Source organism: Lytechinus variegatus, chromosome 6, assembly GCF_018143015.1.
Source record: "Lytechinus variegatus isolate NC3 chromosome 6, Lvar_3.0, whole genome shotgun sequence".
NCBI lineage: Eukaryota > Metazoa > Echinodermata > Echinoidea > Temnopleuroida > Toxopneustidae > Lytechinus > Lytechinus variegatus.
This window is the reverse complement of record NC_054745.1, coordinates 38,468,516-38,494,809: the sequence shown is the minus strand read 5'-3', so window position 1 is coordinate 38,494,809 and position 26,294 is coordinate 38,468,516. Positions and strand designations below refer to the sequence as shown.

At 36.0% G+C, this 26,294-nt stretch overlaps 2 protein-coding genes across 2 annotated transcripts; one reads left to right on the top strand and one right to left on the bottom strand.

The window, feature by feature from the left end:
* Positions 1-81: 81 nt before the first annotated feature.
* LOC121416633 lies at positions 82-2,352 on the top strand. Its single transcript, XM_041610114.1, has one exon. It carries the CDS (start codon positions 197-199, stop codon positions 2,018-2,020), a length of 1,824 nt encoding a protein of 607 aa, XP_041466048.1. The 5' UTR covers positions 82-196; the 3' UTR covers positions 2,021-2,352.
* Positions 2,353-7,452: 5,100 nt separating this feature from the next.
* Positions 7,453-26,020, bottom strand: LOC121417445 (low molecular weight phosphotyrosine protein phosphatase-like). Its single transcript, XM_041611160.1, has 5 exons — positions 25,903-26,020; positions 11,216-11,406; positions 9,193-9,254; positions 8,783-8,882; positions 7,453-7,648 (listed from the first exon to the last, which is right to left on the bottom strand). Exons 1-5 carry the CDS (start codon positions 25,943-25,945, stop codon positions 7,562-7,564), a joined length of 483 nt encoding a protein of 160 aa, XP_041467094.1. The 5' UTR covers positions 25,946-26,020; the 3' UTR covers positions 7,453-7,561.
* Between the last annotated feature and the right edge of the window lie 274 nt (positions 26,021-26,294).

Sequence of the window (26,294 nt, the reverse complement as noted above, 5' to 3'; positions counted from 1 at the left end):
AAAGGAGAAGGAACATTGTACAGTATTGTACATTACAGTGGGACCATATCACTGGCTGGCACAGTTTTTTGCAGCACTCTTCACATTAATAATGCAGCATGTTTAGAGCAGGTACTTGAACCGAAGTCTGTACTACAAACCTTTGCAGTAGTTTCAACTGAAGCAACAAGGTTAGTCTTTCCACTCATCAGCCAAAATGGCAACCAATTTCAACAAAGAGCAGTATTGTGAAGGTAGAGACTGTCGAAATATCACTGATGTAACATACTACGTTAAGGAGAAGAAGAACCTCTGTGACGACTGTGCCTCTAAAGAAGGTTGTATTGACGAATCCAGAAAGGGCGGGTCATATCTGCATTGCGAGAAACATGCAGATAAACCACTAGATATGTATTGTAAAACACACGGTCAAGCCTTGTGTGTTGTATGTGTGATGGTAGACCATCGGCAGTCATGTGTCATTGAAAGCATAGAGGTAGCAATCACCGAGGTTAAAGCGAGGCTTACAGAGCTTAGAGGAGGGGCAAAGGACAGACTGAATACTATTCGAGCAAATGTGGACGAGATTGACCAGTGCAGGACAGACACAGACGCCCATCTACAACATGTGGAACATGAAGTTGATTCGACAATCAGCGAAGCGATCGAGAGAGACAAAGACAGAGAGAATGAAGAGGCTGCAAAAGTCAATCAGGAAACTGATAAGAGAAATGAGAAACTTCAAGAGGATATTCTGAAGATCAATGCCGAGATTCAAAAGAACAATGAAGAGAGAAATGAACAACTTGAAATAATTCATGCATATGCGCAGATAAGACAAGGGCACATGGAGACCAAAAAGACTGGATTTCACGGGGACATTAAGAACATCATCAAAGAGAGGGATCGGAAGATTGGAGAGCTGGAAAAATCATTGCGGGATGAAACAACGAAGATAAAGGATGCGATACTGGCCCTGGACAAGGTACTAGAAGACGACAGATGTGTCGTCAAAGACGGTCATCGTGTAGACGCGTCAGTGACCAATGAACTTCAGAAGACTCTAAACGTGGATGGGGTCAAAGAAATCACAAGTAGCATATCAGGGGTGAAGTTTATGAAGGGTGCAAAGATGAAACACTATGATGGAAGGATAGGTGGCTATGATGGCACGTGGAAGATGAGGCAAACAATCAAGGTCAAAGATGAAATCAAACTTCCGGTTGTTGTAGGATGCGTAGATGAACGCAATGTTATCATAACAGATGACGCATCCGGAAGTCTCCATAGGCCTACATATTCGCTAGATATATACACCAAAGAAATCAAGAAGGTGGTGACTGGTGCAGACAGTTCACGAATCTACTCTTTTTCGTTGCTCGATGATGACAGGGTGGTTTGCGGTAAATATCGGGAGGGTCATAAAGGGGATAGTTTGACTGGATGCATCAGTGTATATGATAGACGATGGGCCCATATCAAAGACGTCACCATACCATGTAAGAGAACTCGTGATAACGCACAAGTGGATGTAGCTGTTGACCAGGATGGGATGATCATCGCATCTGAGAGGGGCCAGGCTAAGATATACGTCATTAGCCCAGCAAATGGCAAGGTCTTGAAGACTGTAAAATGTAGAAAGGATGCAGTGATGCTTGGTGTCTTTTCTTTATCGGGCCGCATCGTCTCTCGTCCTTATCATCTAGATAATCGAGTCTTCATCACTGACAGACATGGTGCTCATAGAGACATTCCCCACCATGCGCACAGTCACGTCATTGTAGAAGCTTGCATAGATCCTCTAACTGACGTCCTCTACGTTGTAACACCAGATAGTCCAGATTGCAAGGCATGCGTGATTGATAAAGTGACAAGTGTGGATGATATGACCAAAAGGATGATGTCATTTCCTCTATCAACTAGACTGGCGAATAGATGGGATCACGTGATAGCTTCCCGCGTAATAATGACGTCATCCGGGAAGATAATTGCCAGCGATGGTGAAAACATCATCGTATTTGAAAGCAGATTCACCCTCTAAAAGCAATGACATTTTAAAATCATGTGAACATATTTGCTAGCATAAGTCCATTTACTCAAACAAGAGTGCCAAATCCGCTCCTTTACACTTTATAGAGAATTGAAAAATTGATGCTTACAAGTTCATTGTTTACCTTTCTTGTGTTAGTGTTGAGCTGATATTTACATCAGCACAGCACCATGGAGGATGGGGCTTGTCAGTGTAGTTGGGACATCTCACAAGATGTTCAGTCATCAATAAGTAATGTCATGACAACATTTCGTTTTAAATTGAAATGACTTCTTGATGTGGCTAGGAAAGATAAATTGACTTATGCTTCTATTATTTAATACACCAAACCAGCACGGTACCGGAACTTTAATTCACCCTGGGATTGCTGTCCAATCGTGATGGACACAAGACACAACTCGGATAAAGTGGGGGAAGGATCTAGGGGAGAGGGGGTGATCGGCGAAGGAGGGGAAGCGGGTGCAAGGATCGATTGGTGTTTGATTTTTTTTTAAGAAGCACCCCCCTGCTAAGGGTGCTAGAGGAGCATTCCTCTTATCTGCACGTGAAATAATTTGTTTAGAAATTTGAAGGGAAATCACAGGAATGGTTTATGGTACACCATGAGTTCTGGGACTAAGGAAAATTAAAAGAAGTAGAAGAGAAACGGCAATAAAAACGAGTGTAAGACCATTTAAGACCCAAAACAAACCTTCCAGAAAAAAAAAAACAATCATGTAGGACCTTGAAGACATCTGGGATTTTAGTCAGAGACTGATAGACTACCAACGGCCTTTGACAAATCAATGTGATCTTTCAAAGACTGACATGGATCAATGAAAAAGACTGACCAAGACCTGAAAGAACTGTGGAAGACTGGCTTGTACTTCTTTTGCAGTCATCATATAACGAATTTTCAACAGCCTTTAACAGATCTTTTATACAGCAAAACCATTAAAAAAACAATGCCTTTGGTTAGTTTTTCAATGATCCTTTGATGATCTCCCAGCATTCTTTCCGTGATCTCCGCAAATATTTTTTTCATAGATTGCTGAACGATCTTGGAACGACTAAGATCTTTGAAAGGTCATTGAGAGACTACTAAAATACGACTAACTTAAATGATAATTGGATTGGACAGGAATAGCAGCAGACCTGTGGAGGTCAAACAAGCTTCTTTCATTGACTTTCAGCAGTCTTGATATCTGCTGAATTAATGATTCAATAAATTTTTTGGGGGGTCTGTACCAATATAAGTCAACAGAAAGTAATATATATATGTATATATATATATGTATATATATATATTTATATATATATATGTATATATATATCCTATTCATGCCGGTCATATTACCCCCCCCCCCCCATATCCTGGTGTTGCCGTGAAGGTCATAATAAAGGGCGGAAATCTCCCCCAACGAAAGAAAAAAGAAAACGAAGGATTATCACCCAGAAAGTAAGGTCATCTCGTCCAAGATACATGTTTCATTTCGATTTTGAATGATGTATTTCTTTCCATCATAAATTACCAAAAATAGTAGCCCTGCTATTTTGGGTAGGGGGATGCGTCCCCCTGTCCCCCTTAGGACTTCCGCCCATGATCATAATCTATCTGAATGTTACATTTATCAAATGTGATAAAGTGTTGTAATATACATTTCCATGTCGTAAATACAGTTATTTAGGTTCCTTTCATTCAACTATCTTGTATTATATTCAGGATCATGATTTGAAAATGCACTTGTTTACATCCTCAGCTTCTGTAAAGGACTAAAGAGGAATTTGGAAGTTTCTATATGGTTCCAACAATTTTATAAACAGGTTTCTGTAAAAGTTGAAAATCGGCTTCCCCCCCCCCCCCCCCCCCCCCCTCCATGGAAATAATGTTAAATGCGATACAGATAAACCTGCATTCTATAATACTGTATGATTATGTACACAATCATATTTATTCATTCATGATTGTTATAATCGAAAAATTCAAACATACTCAATGCAATACAATTTGGCATGAAGTTTTGCGATTCTGTAGCTCTAGCTACATTTTTACATATGATTGCTCAGCAATAATACACGACAAACCAGTATTTCTGATTATATTTCTCAAAATCTCTTTGAGAGAATTTGAACTGCAAATAGAGTGCCATTTTTTTCTGCCTACCATGACAATTATTTACTAGTCGTTGTTGTTCCTAAGGTAAATTGTCAGTTTGTCTACTGTCAACTCGACCAACCACCACATGGTCTACTTTCATTTAGTCTAATGCAATTCCATTTGGTCCAATCACATTTCGTCTATAACCATTTGGTCTAATAACTATTTGGTTCCAATCATCACTATGTCTAATCCCCATTTTATCTATAACCATTTTGTCTCATAACCAGTTGGTCCAATATCCATTTAATTTTCTTCATTTTGCACAACTCAACATCAAATCAACCAAATGGTATATGGACTAAATGACTATTGGACCAACTGGTTATTAGATAAAATTGTGAGTGGGCAAATTGGCAATTAGAATTAGACCATGTGGATAGTGTACAAAATGATGGTAGACTGAATGAATGAAGACGATCTGGCAACTGGACGAATTGGCAGTAGACCAAGTGGAAGTACACTGTTCCTATGTATTTGTATCTTATCTGTTTCTTTTCCCTGGTAACACATGAATCAAAAACTTGATTAAAAATAAATAAATGTATGGGTCAGCAGCCTTCACATAGTAGCTTATATCACATATTATAATAGGTCCACTATTATGAAACATAAAGTTTCATGTATACCCAAAGTGACCAAAAACCAGGATTGTCAGTTGATTGATTCTAGGATTGTTAAAATCAACTTGGTACATATTATTGTCTTTGTTTCCTTATCACGGAATTAAAAAAATAAAAAACTGACATGAATTGTAGAATGGTCTTTTCTATTTGTGGGTTATTTCTACTTGTTGACATGGCAACCAGACAGGTTCAAAGTCTCATACTTTGAAATTGACAATATTCATACAGTTCTTGCTATAAAGTTTAGCAAACCCATTTATAAAATGCACTTTATGTTGCAAAATGCGAACATGACATAGAAGGTTCAAAGTCCTTATAATAGAAATGATAGATAGATACATGAATACCATGTAGACTCATCCAGTACAGGGAAGGGGGGGGGGGTGTTCACAAAGAGTTGTGACTTAGGGGGTGTTGTAAGAAAATATCTGCGATCAATTGCAAATATTCTGTTCCAATTTTACAACTGATAGATCAACGTTAGCTGTAGCAAATCAGATGAAAGTACTTGTTTCAAGGAGAAGATTAGCAATCAATCACTAATTTGCAATTAACTACAAGACAAATGATTGATTTAGGGACCAAAAATAGATTTGCAATTGATCGTAAGTTTCTTGCAACACCCCATAAGAGTTGCATTTAAATGCCTAGTTGCGTGCAATAAAAGGCATTTATTTATTTATTTATTTATTAGAACATATTTAATCAGGTACAAAAGATCAGTATAAAACTGTTTTTCATCAATGACCTGATGAAAACATAAAGAATAACATAAATCATCACATCATACATGAAAATATAGTCAAAAATCTAAATCAAAGATAACAATACTTAGTAACATAAATAAACAAATATTGTTACTTAAATGGTATTATTAATCAAACTAGAATATTTTAAATTATCAAAAAGGAACAGGTACTAATTTTAATACTACTAATTGTATAATTTATTCGCTGATAAAAACAATAAACAATGAAATAATTCTGGCACAATAGAAAATCGAGTGAAAAAGAAAAAAAAATTAAAAAATGGCAATCAGTTATAAAGGTATGTCTAACTATAAGATATCAAAGGGTTATCAATAGGAATAGGGGAATTATATGTTACAACAAATGAAATATAAGTAAGGGTTATTATGTCATTATTGTGGCAGCCATTGTGAGTCGAAAATTGACATGAGGCATGGAGGCATTGGTCAGATCATGACAAGAGGAGGTGCACTATTGCGTCGTGATCAATAAGATTGCGCGTTTCGTATCATGTACATGTCGGCATTAAGTGCGACACTAGGTCATTGTAAAATCTTTGTGAAACATCCCCCTGTACTCGTCTAAATTGTATTGTACAATGTATCAAAGGGTTGTCTTGACTAAAGGCAAGCCACAATGCAACTACATAAATATGAAAGAAAATATTCCTACAAATGTATTGATATATTTGCCTTTAGTGAGAAATACCAAAATCTATGATTTATTGCATAAATTAATCAATTAAAAAATGAGATAAAAGGACTTTTGTAAATTTAGCTATACAACTTCGTAGATATACATAATTTTTTACCTTTGTGCAAGCTTTTGAGGCAATTGCCCGAACCATCACTAAGATTTCGGGGGGGGGGGGCATAATGGCCCTCCCTGGTAATAAGCCTGTTCACGGTTGTAAACTGCGCACAAGCAGTAAAAGGTTTTCAAATTCCCTGACATAGGTATTTGTGATTTGATGATTATTCAGGTATTCCTTTTAAAATATTCTTTTCATCACATCCAAGCTGAAGAGTAACAAAGTCTTCTTAATCACTGGTATTTGACAGTAGCCCAAACTATAGTCAAAATGTTCCAGGACCAGACAACCAAACGAACAGATTTCAAAAACTTTACCCCTGATGTACTATTCTAGTGACCTGCTCTATACAATGCTTTTCAACCTTAAAATTTGAATGCTTTGCTGGGAAAACTCACGCAACATCTTCATTTGGAAATGTTAGTGTTCATCCTAATGAAAAATCGCAAATGTCATTTGAGAAAAGTTGATCATCAGCTAACAGTGAACTTAAATACCTTAAATACACCCTCAGTGACTGCATACAAAAAAAACCTACAGGCAAGTATAATATCCTGAATTTTGAATACCATTCCACAAGAAGCAGTTAAATGTATCTAAAATCAGAAACATCAAATAAGACATATATATATAAGACATATATATTTCATATGAACACTGTTTTACGGCGTACCCAGTCATATAATCCAGTAATGAATTGGATTCACAATAACTACTAGTTTTTTTTTTAAGGGAAGGGGGGGAGACATAACAGTATATGGGCTTTAATATAACATCGGAGTTTAATTTACATTCAAAACATATTTAATTGAGATATCTCTCTCTGATGATGTGTTTTCATTACTGGATGCACTCTATGGCCCGTATTCTGAAGTCGGGTTTATTAAAATTAAACTCAGGTATAAAGTTGTGCTTTAAGTATGGGAAGCCAAAAGAATCATTTTTTTTATTAAGTTGTATGTTTCTTATGTTTACTGTGCTCTTTCCTGATTCATCGATGGTGAAGACAATAACCTTTTTATACTTCCTAGACAATTATGAATGATTTGAGAGCCAAATGAGCTGAAAAATGATATCTCTACTGCTTGTGATTTATGTAACAATTGGCTGTCCATACTTAAACCACAATTTTAAAACTGAGTTTAAGTTAAACCCGACTTCAGAATACGGGCCTCTGTGTTGAATAACTAAAAAAGAGACAGAACGAATCTATTTGCCCGGTTCCACCTCTGCTATGAAAGCTCGTACACATCGATCACATTGCTCAAACATCCTTTCAAACGCCTCCTTGCCATACTGTTAATAATAAATGAAAAGGGGGAAAAATAGAGAAAAAAATGAACACAATATTCTCAGATGCAACTATCTGAACAAGGGTCCTGTCTTACAAAGAGTTACTATTGATCCAATCAGTATTAACTCTATGGAAATCCATCAGTGTCATAATTTTTTCCTACAGGAAATGTGCAAAATGTCCTTTGTAAACAAAGGAGAACACACTGAACTGTCTTGAAATCAATGAATTTATGGATATACATTCATAGCTAGAAATATATTTGAGCAAACATGCATTTTATATGTTGACGTTGTTGGCTTTCCTTAGTTGCGATTGATCGGATCAATTGCAAGTCTTTGTAAGACGGGGCACAGATCCAAATAAGAAAATATTATCATTATGGATTAGACTTGTTATGTTCTTATAAACTTTGTACATGCATGAAGAAATATTCCCACCCCCCCCCCCCCCGGCTATTACCTAAAAAATTAACATAGCAAAGGTTACACATGTGGACATAACAATTCATCTAATAAATCAAACACTAATAAAAGGAAATGAACTTAGCAAAATATTGCACATGTGGACATGACCATTCATATAATAAATCACACACTAAACTTAAAAGGCACTTTAATTAGGAATTATTACTTAGATATTTTGGATAAGTGGTTCAAGTCTCTATACCATGAACCACAAGGGTTTCAATTCCACTGTTGCATTCGCATCATTTAGCAAGGCGTCTATCTACATTTACCACTCTCCATCCGGGTGTAGTATGTGTGTACCCGGTAGGAAGGAATTCCTTGAATGTTTGAGCACATGATCATGATAGACGTGCTTAAATCGGAGGAAATAGCATGTACATGTAGCTTAGAGCCTTAGACATATTATATTTGTACTAAGGCTTGCGCACTATATGAATTTAGCATATTATTATTCTTATTATTGTTATCATCATCATCAACACCATCATCATCATCATTTCTGGTATATATTTCAAATACTCACAAAGTAAAGGTTTTCTACAATCTTAATCCCATCCCCCCAATATCTTCCAATCATCATCAATGTCATCATCATCACCATCACCACCATCATCATCATCACCATCATCATCATCATAATTTCTGGTAGATATTTGAAATACTCACATAGTATGGGTCTTCTACAATTTCATTTCCATTCTTTCCATATTTTCCCATCAAGAGAACCTCTGCTGTGCTATCCTTAGGCTTAACCCTGTTGATATTGCTAGAATGAGAGATAAAACAAATAATGCTACAATGAAATATAAAACAAATAATGCTACAATGAGAGATACAAAATTATGTTACAATGAGGGATAAAGCAAATGATGCTACAATGAGAGATTGTTTCAAAAACATACCAAATAATGGTAAAAGGAGAGATAAACCGAATTATTATAATCTTCACAAATTAATCATCACTATATAACCATTTAAAGTGATTAACTTTTATTAGTAAAATACTAAATACAAATTCAACATTATCCCAAAGGTTTTTATTTCTTGTACTGCTTCATAAATAAATATACGCTTACCTCATATTGCTTTCATCAAAGCCAAAGATATAGTGGAAGTCTTTGAAGTCCTGTTTGGTTATCTGAAATAAAGAGGGTGATATCATAATAAAGAGAAAATTCTACTCACAACCAAAATTGTCTTCGTAGAGGTAGGATCAATAAAAGTCTCTATAAATCTGGGGCCATTCCATAAAAATTGTTATAATAACATATTTCAAATAACATTCTGAGGCTACTAAAATCATCCACTTGAATTTGCTGATAGTGAAATTGCACATAATTTCAACAAGTCTTTAAAAAAACAGAACCCTTGTAGGTGTTTCATAAAGCTGTTCATAAAGTTACGCATGACTTTACGCACAACTGGAACATGTTGTTTATGTCATAACCGAATGATATAGGGATATCACGCAGCACAAGAAAGAATCAACACTCATACATTATGTCATTCGTATCTTACGAACAGCTGTATGAAACACCCACCGGGGGGGGGGGGGGTCATAAGCATGACTAAAGTCGCACTTTAATGCCGACATGTATATGATACGCAACGCGCGATCTTATTGATAGATATGCAAAAATGCGTGTCCTCATGACACGATCTGACCAATGCAGTCAAGCATTTCAAACCGTACGCAACTCAGTATTTAAGTGCGACTCCAAGTCATACTTAAATCTTTGTGAAACACCCCTCCGGTCTAGTATAGTTAAGATTGTCAAGCATATATGCCTCTGTACTGCCTCCCCCCCCAAAAAAAAGGCATGCCTAACATACCAGTACTTGACTGATAATACAACTAAAATACTAAATATTGTTATTCGGGTTGAAGCAGTGCTTGTTTGTTTTAGGCTGAATGATTTTATCTTGCATCAAATATTAACGGTTTTAATAAGCCACAGAACTTTGTCTTCTAGCCATTTTAAAGAGAAATGCCAGTAGTTGCAGTAAACACTGATTTCATGAGAAAGTCTGTAAAACAAGGCTTAATTGTCAGTATATCATCAAGGATCTATATCTGGTACAGTTACATAAACTGAACTTTGTGAAAACTTGAAATCTACGCTGAAAAATGTTCTCTCTGAAGATCCCCAACACAGATAAGCGCACGTGGGACAGTGTTTAATTATTGCTTTGAATGTTGGGCCCGACGCTCTACCCGAATCCTGTGCTTATTTGCTGATTTCTCAGCAATTACACAATTTCTTCCAGAATCCTTTGGAATGTATGTTTTATTTACAAAAACAGACACTTTGGTGGTCATTTCATTGGATTCTGAACGAACTCATTTTGATATCGTTACCAAAACTAGCATTTACCTTTAATCTTGAATTTTGTCAGGTTTGCCAAATATCTAATCACATCCCTAAAACAACATTATGTTCACTCTATACCTTATGCCTGTCTCATATTAGTATGACTTTACAAAGAACTGGAGATCCTTTTATAATAGCTTAATCAATACCAATGAAAATCATTTTCAAGATAGGCTCATAATTGTAAGTTATGAAGTGCTTCATGAAACACCCACAAAGACCAAGATGCAAAACAGTATTTCTGATCTCCTAAACCTGTTTAAATATGTCTGAATGGATGACTGAATACAAACATTAATGCATATATATGAATGAATAAATGAATGAAATAATAATTGCATAAATAAATGAATAAATGAATGAAGGAATGCATACATAAATGAATGGATGGATGGCTGGATAGATGAATGAAACCAATGAATGCATGCATGAAAGAATGAACGAATTTATCAATAAATGCATACATGAATGAATGCACGGATGGATGGATGGCCCTATAAATGGATGAATAGAATAAATGAATGAATGGATGGATGGATGAATAGAATGGATGGACCTATAAATGAATGAATTAATGGATGCATGAATAAATAATTTAATGAATAGATGAATGAAGGATGGATGAATGAATAATGGCTGAATGAATTAATGAATTAATAAATGGATGAATGAATGAATGAAGCAGATAAATAATTACATAAACAAATTGATTAATAAATTGAATTACCTGTCTAGCAATATGTTTGCTTTGTATATTCATATTTTTTTTCAAAGTTTCGTTTGTCCTAGGGTCAGGTTCGTCTCCTATCTGATAGGTGGAGGTCGCTGCACTGTCGATCTTCCATTCCGATGCAAAACCCTTCTCCTCTGCAAGCTTTCTAAAGATAGCTTCACCGGTCACAGATCGGCAAATGTTACCTGGTAAAGACAATTTTTTTTTATTAAAAATAGAGATTGAAAAATGAAATTGTGTGCGTGTGTATTTGAGTTTTTTTCAGACGTGTATCAAATAGATGTAATTATTTACGTCTGGGACCGACCTTTAACGTCACCATTCGAAAGACATGACCAGGGTGCGAACCTCAAACTTCTGCATCAATTTGTAACTTTTCCCACGTAGCTTGGATTACAGGCGCACGCCACAACGCCCAGCCCCAGTTGTCTTGCTTTATTACTTTCCATCAATAGACAGGGTGACCAGATTTCACAAAATGAAATACGGGACAATCGTCAAAGTACGCTGCATGAGCGGATCGACCGAGCTAGGTCTTAATAACAAGATCAACAAAACAGGCTACACAGTGTAAGACTTGTGAAAAAAATTATAAGGAATTGGAAGGGAGGGAGAACGACAGAGTGAAGGAGAAAATGAAAAGACGAAAGAAAAGAGGTGAATTGAGAAGAAAGAGAGACAAAAATGAAAATTAAGGGGAAAATTAAAGGGAAAAAATAAAATAATATAAAAGAATAAAAGAGAGAAAACAGGTTTCCTTCATTCGTTGAAATGAATAAAGAAAAAAGAAAGGAAGGGAAGATGAATAAATTTTTGAAAGAAAAAATAAGGGAGAAAAGGAAAAAAGAAAGTAGACAAGAGGCAGAAAGAAAGAATGAAGGAAAGGAAAATGTTTCCTTCATTCTTTGAAAGAAAGAAAAAAACAAAGAAGATAAACAGGAAGGGAGGAAGGAAGGAATGAAAGAAGGGAGGCCTGGAGGGAAAGAAAGAATAAGGGAAAAGAATTAGAAGGAAAAATCAAAGACAGAATGAAAGAAAGGATGAAAGAGAGGGAGGAAAGAATGAAGGGAGAATGGGAAAAAATAATGGATGGAGCCAGAGAAAGAACGAAAAGAAAAAGGAGAGGAAGGGAGAAGGAAGCAAATAAAAGTTTAAGGAAAGAAAAATGAAGGAAAGATAAAAAAATGAACAGAGAAAGGATCAGGAAAGAAAGATCAGAAATAAAGATAGAAGGAACCCCAAAAAGGCAAACAGGAAGGATAGAAGGTTGAAGAATATAAGAAAGAAAGAAAAAAAAAACTTCAAGCAAACATAAAGTCCAATCATCTAACAAATTATGTTTGGTGTTTTTTTAACATATAAAAAAATAGAATGTTTTACAAAAATAATAATATTTAATAGTGAAACATTGTCTTAACAAAATAAAAATTATATGAAACAATGTGGCATCATGCACAGGCATCTCTCCCATCCAATTATAAGTTAGCGCCGATCACAAGACGCAAAAGGTAAACTGAAACAACTAGATCTAGTTGTGAAAACTCAATAACTTGCTCCACCGATTACATCACCAAATCAGTAATCTGAGTGAGGATCCATAATGTAATTGTAATTATAAAAATTTCCCACCGATTTTGTGATTACTTTAGTGGAAAAACTGTTTATCATGTGAGGGACTGTTTGCACCATTAAGAATCTGTTCTGATCCTACATGCCTAGCTAGTAGCCTACCACACATAGACAGTAGGCCAGAGGGCTGGCAAGAAAATCACCGCTGAATTTAGCAAAAGTTTAATTACATGTATCAATTTTTTTTGTTGGTGCTTCGTCATCGTCATCTGTTGGTTCCTTGATGAAAATTCGTCACCTTCAAATGTTTCAACTATATTTTGTTCAAAATTTTGAAATACGGGACGAATAGGCATCCCGGGAAGGGTTTGTCGGGACGCCGGGACAAATGGGCAAAGTACGGGACAATCCCGGGAAATATGGGACGTCTGGTCACCCTGCCAATAGAGGGCGTACACAAAAATAATCCCAAAATTCAAGTTTTCAAGCGCTCTGGTGAATACAAAAATCACTCCCAAGAAAAGTTTCCAATGAAAATTAAATTGCAAATACTGAAATAGGTTGGTCACCAAGTGAAGTTACTATGATATGAACAGATGACAAATAAATTACAAATGTATGGAAATTAGCATTTTCACCACTCCTAGTACCAATGAGGTCCAAACATTAACATGTATGGACCTCATAGGCGACATTACCCAAAATTATGGGTTAGACAATTCAGTTCTGATTTCAAACCGAAGACTTTGGTAAATGTACGCCTTAATACAAATTGGAGTTATGCAATATGACTTTCATTTGGTGGGAAGCCTTTAAATACTTCAAAAAATGAGTTGAAATTAAAATGAATTACTATTAAACTTACATTTCAGGCCCTTTTTGTTGATTTTCGGTGAGCGTTCCACACAGCTGCGACGAGTGATCAACTCCGAAGTGATACGCGAACTGGTCAGCTGATCGGTCAGGTGATCGGTAGATTATCTTTTTGTCAGACGTTCATAATTTATGTAAAGCGTATCAATCTTCAGTATCTTGATTCCAAAGTATCAGTATTGCAGATAAATGTCATTATTGATTGGAATCAGTGGCGGATCGGGGGGTGGGGGTGGGGATGAGCATTTCTGCCCGATCCCCCTATTGAGATTTGTAGTAAATATTTTGGAATTAAATACGTTGTTCATACTAGTTATGCGACCCCTCCCTTATGATGATCACAGCATTATTTGTAATGGGGATGTTTCGTTCATATTCTTGTCTCTTCTTTCTCTTTTTAGCCTTTTTTTGCTTGTTAAAACCTTTTTTCCTTTTTTTTTTTGGGGGGGGGCTCCCCAAATTTTACGTGGGTCAAAATTACCTTCATTTTTTAGTGATAATCTTTTTTTCATTTGTCCAGTTCTACGCGAGACAAAATTACCTTTGATCATTATCATAGTTAAAAACTTTTTTTTATTTTTTATTTATTTATTTTTTTTTGGGGGGGGGAGGTTGCCAAATATCACGCGAACGTTTTTCAGCTTTTACTGTTTTATTCGACTTATAATCAAATATTAAATGGGGCTTACCACAGTTTTTTTTAAAGTCAATTCATAAGAATATTCCTCCTCGGGATTTGAGCTTTCTTTCATGAAATATCAATTTTTTTCATGATTACCAAAAATACTTAAAATTTTTGATCGGCGTATGCCTATAAAGCTTTAGCTCATGCGTTGCGCCTGCCATATTTTAATGCTGATCAACTTTATGCTTTTAATGAATTCCTAAAAACAATAAATTCTCAGATCATCAATTTTGTCGCAATCGAATAATTCGATTGCGTCTCTCTATCAGTTTTGAATATTCATAAAAAATATCAGCTCGTGCTTTTTGCTCATAATATTTTGATTAGTAAATTCTTCTCTTATATAATCGAGTCGGATAGATAGATAGATAACTAGAGAGAGTTGGGGGGGGGTCCCTCAGCTACTTGTCCTCGCTTATTTGTTATTATTTGTTATTATGCTCATGTTGTGAGAGCTTTGTGTTTTCACATTTTTTTCTTTTTCAACCTTTTTATTGTATCGGAGCTTCCCTCTATTTCTTTACACTATATAATGTAGTCCTTTTTACCTCATTGTTTCAATCATTGGCGGCAGAAGCCCCAAATTTTAGGAGGGGACAACCTAAAAAATTTTGACAAGCAAAAAAAAAAGGCTCTCAACCCAAACATTTTAGGGGGGGACGTAGGAAAATAAATTGACAAGCAAAAAAAAAAAAAAAAGGTCAACAACAAATTTAGGGGGGAACGTCCCCGCTTCCGCCGCCTATGGTTTCAATTCTTTTTTGTTCTCATTTCAATGAAAACATCATTATTAAACTGACGTAGAAGACTTTATTACGAAATTTTGACATTGTTTTGTTTCATTTGTTTGGCTTTCTTTTTTTCTTCTCCTCACCTTCTTTTTCTTCTTACTTTTTCCCTTTCCTTATTTTCTCTTCAGTATTTCATTTTATGAGGTATTCGCCAATTTATACAACACCAAGCATATAGAGGCGGATAATCAGTGACGGAGCATGACGGTGTGCCGCTCTAAAAAAAAGGAGGGATATTGGAAGAAAAAAAAAGAAGAAGGGATGGGGAAAAAATAAAGAAAAAAAAGATGATGATGGCAATGATGATGATGAAAATTATCTTGGTGATGATGGTTGTGATGACGGTTGTGGTGATGATGATGGTGATGCTAATGATAGTGGTGATGATGATGATGACGAGATGTAATTTTGTTATTTTGTCTTTGAAAAAATTAAGTAGTGCAAAGTTGAATTCATTTAAAGTTTATTATGAAAATAGCAGAAAAAAAATTGGTATGCGTTCAAGGAAAATCCATCCCCCACCAATCTTTTTCAAAGGTAAGATTTTTTTTTTGCCCGGGGGGGGCCACTTCCATTCACGAGTGGATACCATGCGCGACCATGGGGTCTCGAAAAGCACCCTAAACACGTAATTTCCATATTCTGAAAATGCACCCCTTAACAAGTATTGGCGTGTGAAACCCTACCCTTAACAAGTATTGGAAACAAAACGATACTCTTGGCAAATATTCCCTGAAATGAACCCCTAAACAAGTACAGGAATGTTTCATTGTTACGGGTCCTTCGGTCGTCGGCTTTACCTTATTTGGTTTAGTACGACCCCACCTTCTACACCTCGCGCAAATCGGACTCTAAACACGAAGTGTTGGAGCAAAAAGGACATCCTTTATAAAACATTTTGATTTTGTTTTATCATCCCCGCAAATTAGACCCTAAACACGACGGTTTTCCTAGCGAATTAATAGATACCCTTTTTTCATTATTTTTGTGTTTTTGACACCCTTATCACGTTACGTAGGTAATGTGCCCTATCGTGAAAAGGACATCCTTTTTACGTGTTTTTTGGTCGCGCATGGTATCCACTCGTCAATGTAAGTGGCCCCCCCCCCCCCGGGTTTTTTGTGACGGCATAGGCCTTTGCAAGCAGCTATTATTATGGTAAAAAAGTAAATGAAATGTCAAGAAATACATAATGATTTTTGTGGTACATTTAGTATATCAATTCATACTTGTTATCAAAAAGAAAAAAGTGGGTCGTTACGGACCATTAAAAATGGGAAATTTGGGCATTTTATATTTAGGATAGAGCAACTGCTCGTTATAGACGTCACAATAAATCAAGCATTCTAAATTCTATCAACTCCATTTTTTGTCAAATAACACCTTCATCAATATTTTGAAATGATTTTCCTCATATTTTCATCATCTTTTTATCAGGGTGAAATTCCCCTTTAATTTACAAAACAGATTCGCAAACAATATCAAGAGTAGTGGGAGGCAAGGGTGGAAATCTAAGGTAGGGGACCAGGGGCTGGAAAACAGGCAAAAAAAAACAAAAACAAACTAACAAAAAAAAAAAAGGAAGGTTTATCACCCCCAAAAGAAAGTCGTCTCGTCCAAAATACATTTTTTACTTCGATTTAAATGATGTAGGCCTATTTCTTTCCATCAACAAAAATAGTAGGGGGACATTTGATAATGTACCCCTATTATTTTGGGTTAGGGGGAAGTGTCCCCCTGGGATTTGCGCCCATGTGGGTGGGGGGTGTTGCACCTCCTTTCGGAATCATTATGGAACAGTGTGAATAGTCGCTGTGATTTCGATCTCATACCTATAAAAAAAATAGAACAGAAGAACGCCTTGACCACAGGCCAAAAATGCCTAACAATTTTTCCGCGGCATTAGCGACTCTCGTAAGGGGCGCTCCATTTATAAATAAAGTTGCATGTGTAGCTGTCTATGGCGACAGAATTTATAGCAGAATTGAAGCCAGAAGCGTGGGAATTTTCAAGAAAATAACCGGTGAGTACCGATTTAACAGTACTAATCTAATTAGTTACATGTATTGAATTATAAGAATATTCAATTTTTCGTGAAACAAAGCTTAGTTCTAAGCTAGGGCGGCCCAAATGCGCGTGAGTGGAGTCCCAGTTTCTTAACACGGGTAGGCCTAAGTATTGCGTTGTCGCCTAGAGCACTCCTAGTACCAATGAGGTCCAAACATTACATGTATGGACCTCATAGGCGACATCAGTGGAAATGCGGGGTTAGAAATCTTTGACTCACACTATATTTCGATATTATTTGACAAGTACGCGCTTTTTAAACAATTTTTTTTCAAATTATAATTCAGAATTGTTAATAGTTTGATCCCAACAACAATGAAATTAAAGATATTAAGGGAAACTTACATTTTGACGACTTTTTCCTGATTTTCTTGGCAGGTGCTCTTCCCTTCTGACGCACGATCGCAGCTGAATATAGATCAAGTGATACGCGTTCTCGTCACCTGATCGGTTTGTTATTCTTTTCGCCAGACGTTAATAATTATATATTTGATAGTGCTAGTATTCATCGCGAATTTAGGTGAAAGAAATTGAAGTTAAACAGCGCCAGCTTGAATTTTTCGACTAACAACGTTTCAAATTTCGCCACCCACTAGCCAGCAATTATCTTTTTCTTTTACCAAAATACTCTCCCCAAAAAGGAAGATTTAAAGAGAAAGAGAATTATGATGGTAGAGAAAACAAAGTACTTTATTTTCCCGCTTTTACTAGCTGTTTAACGCGAATTTCAATCGAATATCAAATGGGGTTTACATTTTTTAAAGTCTATTAATAAAAAATATTCATTGTCTGGATTTTAGCTCCCCGGTTGAACTCCCATGAAATTTCAATGTTTTTCATGATTACCGAAAATGGTTTAAAATGTTCAAGTTTTTTTATCGGGATAAACAAAGTTTTAGCTCGGTGCGCTGCGCTCGCCTTATTTTATAATGCTGAGATAGCATTTTATGCTGTTAATGAATTCCCACTATGATTTGATTGGTAAGTTCATGAGTGATTAATAAGATTAATTAATTCGTGTCTCTTTTTTTATTAAACAATGTCAGCTTGCGCTTTGAGCACGCAATATTTTGATGAGTAAGATTCTTCTCTTGTATATGCAGTATTTCCACAACTCCAAAATAAATGTCCCGAAACTTAAGCCAAAATTTGTTTGTTTGCTTGAAATTTATTTCTGCGTTCAACATGTTCAACATAATACAACATAATCAATTATTACATAGATTTTACAATTACATGTATATACATTTTAGACACACGTATCATTTACGATCTCTTTCTGAATATAAAAAAGAATATGAAAAATATTATTTAATTCAATTTCAGAACGCAGGAGACCGTCGTCATGAGCGACTTGCTTGATGTTGACGACGGCCTCAAGGCCGTCTTCAACATCAAGGCCGTCGTCAACATCAAATTTGCTCACGTTCATAAATATTTCCTGGAATTTTCAAGTTTGATTTTAAACAAAAATCGGGCAATAATACAGCGAGCCTAATTTCGGCCTAGGTTGCCCAAATCAAGTTATTTAGCATTATTTTTTGTTCACGTCCTCTTTAAAAAAATCATCTACTAGTATTACAAATGCCAACGCGGAGCGAGAGCGGAAAATTTTGAGCTACGTAAATGTTACCTGAAATTGATAGTTTCTACGTTTAATTGTTGTTTGGTTGTAATTTTCTGATTTCCCGAAATTTCCTGGAATTTTTTCGTTTCCCGAACCTTTCCTGGAAAAAGCAAAAATTTCATGAACTTGAAATTTTCTGAATTTCGGGAAGAGTGGAAACATTGTGTATGCGAGTGTCATACTACAGAGAGAGGGGGGGGGGGGTCCCTCAGCTACTTGTCCTCGCCAATTCCCCCAATTTTCGTCTTGCTCGTGTTTTTTTTTCACCCTTTTTATTAAAAAATTAGAAAGAATTGGGTGTCAAAAAAACACTAGGGGAAATGAGAAGAAGAGGGAGAGAAACATATTGGGATAAGAAAAATTTGTGTCACATAATTATTACATAAGAAAATATTTGTCATAATTTATGAAACTTTACTTTTTACTTGCATGGTGCCTACCCACTTATATATATGAAATCTTAAATTACTTCACCATGGCATCTCACACTAAATGTTTTCACCCTGCTATATAACTTTGAACCTGCTGACAGGGATTACTAATTTAAGGTTAAAGGTTGAATGTTTATCAAACATAATTTTGTTGGGGTCTATGTGTTCGTCATTCATGGTGATATACAATAGAATATTCAGAGGTGTCGATCATGGGGGCGGCAGGGGCGATCGCCCTAGCAATATTGGGGGGATATCGTTTTGCCCCCCCCATAATTCAGCATGTGCAAAAATAAAATATGATTGCAATCAATGCAATGACACACAAAAATCAGCAAGCATGATAGCGATACATAACTCGTTCTTTAATCCTGCTCAAAATATCCGCTTATCAGATTGAAATAGAATATATATGAATATATATATATATATATATAGGTAAGCAAGTAGGTAGTGATATACTGCAATATCTAATAGTGCTCTACTGTGTATAGGACAGGAGTTCTCAAACTACGGCCCGCAGGCCGGATCCGGCCCTTGGAGCTTTTCAATCCGGCCCGTGAGACTTATGATTTCCATAATAACAATATCCACTGATGCAAGCACATCAGGTTGGGGAGCTGTGCGTCATTCAGATAATTCTTTCTCTCAAGGTTTTTGGTCTTCTGGGTTACAAGATTTGCATATCAATGCTCTTGAATTGCTAGCAATAGAACAAGCACTACATACCTTATGTAGCCAATGTCAGGATATCCATATTCGTATTTTCTCTGACAATAGCACTTCGGTCGCTTATGTTAATAAGATGGGAGGTAATGTACCCTTTTTAAATGACATATAGCGTTACGCATTTGGTTTTGGTGCATTAAATAAGGAATTTGGATTTCCGCCTCTCACGTGGCAGGGAAAGATAATTCATTTGCTGATGTCCTTTCAAGGAGGGACATGAACTAGGAATTAAGCCTGCTCCCCTGTATTTTTAATAGCATTATCAATACCACGTTTGCCCCTGACATTGCTTTGTTTGCATCATCTGAAAATAAACAACTTCCAAAATATGCTTCTTGGAAGTACGACCCATTTGCATATATTATTGATGCTTTTTCCATTTCGTGGGAATTCTTTTCTCCTTACATTTTTCCATCCTTTTGCCTTATCCCTAGAATCCTTCTCAAACTTCGAGCAGACCAAACAAGACTGGCCCTCGTCATAGCCCCGATGTGGAGAGCACAACCCTGGTTCCCTTCTCTTCTCCACATGCTGGTTGCCCCACCCCTTCTCCCAATAAACTACGTCGCCCCAACAACTATCCAGTAAGTCTGCACCTAGCCGCTTGGATACTCTCGGCAGACAATGGAATGCAGCAGGCATTTCAAAATCAGCTGCCAACTTACTCGCCCGATCTTGGAGACAAGGAACGTCTAAACAATATCAATCTGCATGGAATCAATGGTGTGATTGGTGTTGTAAACAACAAATTGATCCCTGTTCACTTAACTTCCTTGCCCATGAACATTCTTCAGGCAAAGCTTATTCCACAATTAATTCTTACAGATCTGCTTTATCTTCTGCCATTCACCCATTGGGATGCATTCAGTGGGTCAACACCCTTTAGTCGCACGTTTAATGGAAGGGATATTCAATGAAAATCCCCCTAAGCCTAGGTACAGTAGTATGTGGGATGTGTCAATTGTTTTGAACTACATTAAGTCTTTACCCGATAATGAACAATTAACGCTAACACTGTTAAGTAAAAAACTTCTGGCCTTGATGGCCCTTGTTTCCGCCCAGCGGGTTCAGACGTTATTATGTTTAGATATTTCCTCTTCTATATCAAATAATCATGCGGTATTCTACTTGACAGAGTTACAAAGGACAACTTCTACCAAAAACAGTTTAATTAACCAGACTGTTGAATTTAATTCATATCCACATGATAAGAAAGTTTGTGTTATCGTCCCTGCTAGAGTATGTGAAACGTACTACCCCTTTAAGGATTGAAAATGGTGAACGCAGACTTTTCTTTTGTGTGAAGCACTGCCTTAGCACCTGGAATATGATTAGCCCACAATATTTCATTGTGCATAATACGGTGAAACATTTTATGGGTGCTACTTTTATGCTTCATGTATATAAAAATGCCTTATGTATATGCTTAAAATTGCATGGGCTGTTACATTTTGTCTTTATAAAGTGAGATAATTATGAATTTTGCGTTGTTCACAAAGTTTACAAAAAATGCGATTTTAAGATAAAGTGTTAAGAGTTTCGATTAGAGTATCCCCCTTAAAGGACAAGTGTAAAAGAATAAAAAGAGAAAAATTCAACAAGCATAACACTTAAAATTTCATCAACATCGAATGTAAAATAAGAAAGTTATGGCATTTTAACAGTTCGTTTCATTTCACAAAACAGTTATATGAACATCTCGGTCGGTGTGCAAATGAGGAACTGATGACATCACTCACTCACTATATTTTTTGTATCTAATTTTATGAAAGATGAAATATTTTTGTTTTCTCGACATTGTCATGTGAAATGAAGTTTCATTTATCCCTGAACACGTGAAATTCCATTATTTTAACATTTTGTGGTTCAGGCAAGGAGGTCCTAAACGTAAATTGAAATATTGTATAATTCCAACAATAAAAAAGTACAGAGATAGTGAGAGAGTGACATCATCGACTCTCTCATTTAGCATGTTTATATAACTATTTTGTTAAAAATAAGGGAAACTTTGAAATGTCATAACTTTTTATTTCAAATCCGATATGGATGAAATTTTCAGCATTTTGCCTGACTGACTTTCTCTATTTGATTAAAATCAACATTTTTCTGAGGTGGACTTGACCTTTTAATAATAAAACATTATTCTATGGTGTTTCTGAAATAAAAATGTTTTTAATAATTAATTCCAATTTCGTGGATATGCTGTTATTCTATTCACATTTATTTCCTACTTCATATAGGCCCTAACAGATTAATATTAAAGCATATGTAGGTGAATTATATTTTAGAGTACATTGACACGAACACAAAGATTTAAATGAACTCTGATGTGGACATAATTATGAAGTAAATATATTTTGTGCTGTGATTTCTCTTTTGAATTTTATATTCATGCGTCATTTGGGTTAATCATTTCTTTATGCACATAATTATTTTGCCTCCCCGCATTTCTTTCAATTTCGTACAATGTGTTGTTACTGTCACAATTTGGATTACCTAGCACGTATATCATCGACACTGGATGAAAAGTCTAAATAAAAATTATATTTTTGTAAGGGTTCAGATTAGTTTTCAAGAGGATCTTATGTTATGAAATTTTGCCTAATGTACTCATATTAAAAGAGCAATTATTCTTCTCAACCCAATTTAAAGAAAAGGTGTTTTATTTGCATAATGAGGAAAAAAATGTGTGTAATCATGTTGATGCATATTATTTTTTGATCCAAGCAACACTGTGTCGTTCGTTGTTATGTCTGCGATTTTTTTCCATGTATTTCTAATGTACAAAATACTTTTAAAAATGCTGAGTAATAGTTTAAAGGTCTGTATTATTTTTGCAAATCATTAAAGAGAGCACAATTTGAATTGAAAACTTTGTTTTCATAAATAAAATTGGATTAAAAATAGTGAATTGCAGAAAAGCATTGTTGCTCGAACGCAAGCCATAACAGCAGACCACTGCAACGAAAGAAGCACATGAAATTGACTAACGTGTTTTTATTGTTTGTATTAAGTTGATTGATTACAATGATGATGATGGTGGTTATGGTGATGATGGTGATGGTGGCGGAATAATGATGGTTGTAATGGCCATGATAATGACGTTGATGATGATGATGATGATGACTAGATGTTGTTTTGTTATTTTGTCTTTTAATAAAATAAGTAGTGCAAATTTGAATTCATTAAAACTTTATTATGAAAATAGCATAAACAATGGTATAAGAAATTGGTATGCATTAAGGAAAATCCATTCCTGACCAAAAGAAAATAAAAAAAGTGATAATTGAGTGATGACGTAGGCCTATATATGCGAGCACTTTTCCTTCAAATCGGAAACAATTAATGTTTAAAAAAATAAAGGAAATGTCATTTTCTATAAATACATGCTGACATTCACTGTACCTTCAATATATCAATAGAACTTCATATCCGTTCCAAAAAGAAAAAGGTGAGTCATTAGAGATCATTAAAATTGGAAAATATAGAGCATTAGCTCGTTTATGACGACAGAAATCAAGCATACGAAAATTTATTAACTCTAATTTTGTTCAAATAAAATTTCTGATTTTTAATGATTTTTCTTAGTAAGAAAAAAAATTATCAGGGTAAAAAATCCCCTTTCACTTGCAAAACAGTTTCAGTGTGTAACGGTAATTTAAATCATTCACCTGATAACCAGATCTATCCAATAAACAAGATAAGTATCATTAATTCATGCGGGCGCGCAGCGCGTGCTGCAACGTTTAATATATTGCTGTGAAGCGTAAAATAGAATGAATATCATTTAAAATATATATCACAGATAAAATTATACCAGCTCGACGCGCGAGCTAAAAAAATTACGTTTTCCGACTTTTTTTATATCAATAACAAAATGGATATGAAATTAACCGACTTATGCGAGCATACAATTTATATAGACAGGGTCTATCCTATAACCTTTATAATATACAATGTCTTAAGTCATATAAAGAGAAACGCAGATTCTAAGTATTTTTTTATAAACAGGATAACTACATAGACAATTCATTAATTGAAAATTTGGGATTCTTTTCCTAAAATGAATATAAAAGACAATAAAGAACACAATTTATTTTCGGACGAAGCCAGCAAAATTAGGGGACCACCAAAAATTTTGTACAAGCAAAAGAAGGCTTTACAGGGGGTTGGGACCGATAATTTTTGACAAGCAACAACAAAATGTTATCAACAAAAAAATTAGCGCGATCGTCCCCAATCAAATTTAGGGGGCAGGTCCCCCACCCCACCCCCGCTGGTTTTAGAGCGTCAGAGTGCGACTTACCTTCAACCGCTATCACTATCGGTAACATGAAGCAATTGGAACATTTTCCGATTCCATCAGCTTTTCATTTTTTGCAAACAGTCCAACAAACCCCGCTCTTGTAAAACAGGCAGACATTAATTTGCTGAAACGGACAACATCTCAAACTCAGTATTTCTTTTACACGGATACATACAATCTCACCAACCCCAATACTTTTTTCACTATTTTCTCCTCCCTTAAATTTTCTATTAATTTTTTATTTGCTTGCTCTCTTTTTACTCTCTTTTCTTCTTTCTCTACCTCCTTTATGTCCTATTTTCTCTTCGATTTTTTTTCTCGTCTCATCGCTTTTCCTAATCCCCAGCCCCCGACGGCCGCGCAAATTAACCGACAAAATCCAGAATAGTGGGAGAAAAAGGGCGAAAGGGCAGAAAATTCTGCCCAAAGGGGGGCCAGGGGCTAGAAAAAGGTTTATCACCCCATAGTCAGGTCGTCTGGTGCAAAATACATGTTTCATTCAAATTTAGATTTATGTATATTTCTTTCAATAATAAAATACCAAAAATAGTAGGGGATATTTGATATTGTACCCCCTACAATTTTTATAAAGAGACGCATCTCCTTGGGCATTTAGGCCATGGAGGGGGGATTAAGTGGCGAACCGTGACCCGGAGGAGAGAAAGCATGGGGGGCACAGCATTTCACAGACATTGCTGTCCCCCCCCCCCAACGCTTTGTCTCGTCCGGGTCACGGTCCGCTACGGGGGGATTACTTGTACCTCCCTTCATTTTAGTGACGGCCGTGATTCTAGGTCGGAATCATAATTATTTTGGAAGAGTGTAATACACTCATTGAGATGTATACGCTCGATCTCATACCTGACGTAGACGGCGCTATTCAACAAATGCACAATCTCCAATATAAAAAATAGAACAGAAAGAACGCCTTGAACACAGGCCAAAATGCCTAACGATTTCTCCGCGGCATTAACAACTATCGTAAAGGGCGCTCCATTTATAAATAAAGATGGATGACTAGCCTGTCTATGGCGACTGAATTTACCGCTACTATTTGCCAAGAATTGTGAGAAGTGGTCTGGAAATGCAACAAAAGAACCGGTGAGTACCGATTAAACATTATTTTACTATTCACAATAATCTTATAAATGTGTACAATAAAAAAAAAAATCTTATAAATCACTTAGTTCTAAGCTAGGGCGGCCCAAACGCGCGTTAGTGGAGTCTCAGTTTTTTAACACGGGTAAGTATTGGGGTGTCGCATAGAGTGGCCTAGAGTGATTTTCACAAGTGATATTTTAAAGATTTTTTTAATGTTGTGCTGTGTATAGCATCGGCATACCATACTCCTAACTATAGATGCCCCCACAGGTAGGATGGTAATGAACCCTTGTCTTGACTGGATCGAACTTATGGAAAATAAATGAAATGAACTGAATTTCGAAGAACATGAACAAGAACCGCCAGACTGACAAAAAAGAAGGTTAGTGGGACTGAGTATGAATCCATTCTGACAACTTAGCTTTGTCGCAACAAGAAGCACCCTTTCATACTTAGTTTTCCAGAAGTCACATCGATACATATCGTACTACTTAGGACTCACCAAGGCAAACGAATAAGACGGATTTATTTCCTGCGACAGCCATTTGAAAGACTCCTTTTCCGAGCAAGAATTTACCCAATTACAAACGAAAGATAAATTACTGAAATAGCGTAGCCTATGGTGTCCTTAAACTCCCAAAGTAAAAGTGAAAAGAATATTCTTCTTCCGCACACCACTGATTGTATGAACAAGCCTCGTCGTAGCTACAAGCTATTTTTTGTTACTCACTCTCCGGGGGTGTTGGCTCAATTTCTTCCAGTCGTTTGTATTACTCTCAATTTTACATGTTTGTCGTCATATTATCTTTCTGTATTTTCCCCTCTGTTTTCATTTTTCCTTATTCCATTTTTTTTATTGGCACAAGACGTACAGCGTTTATAAATAGGCCCTAA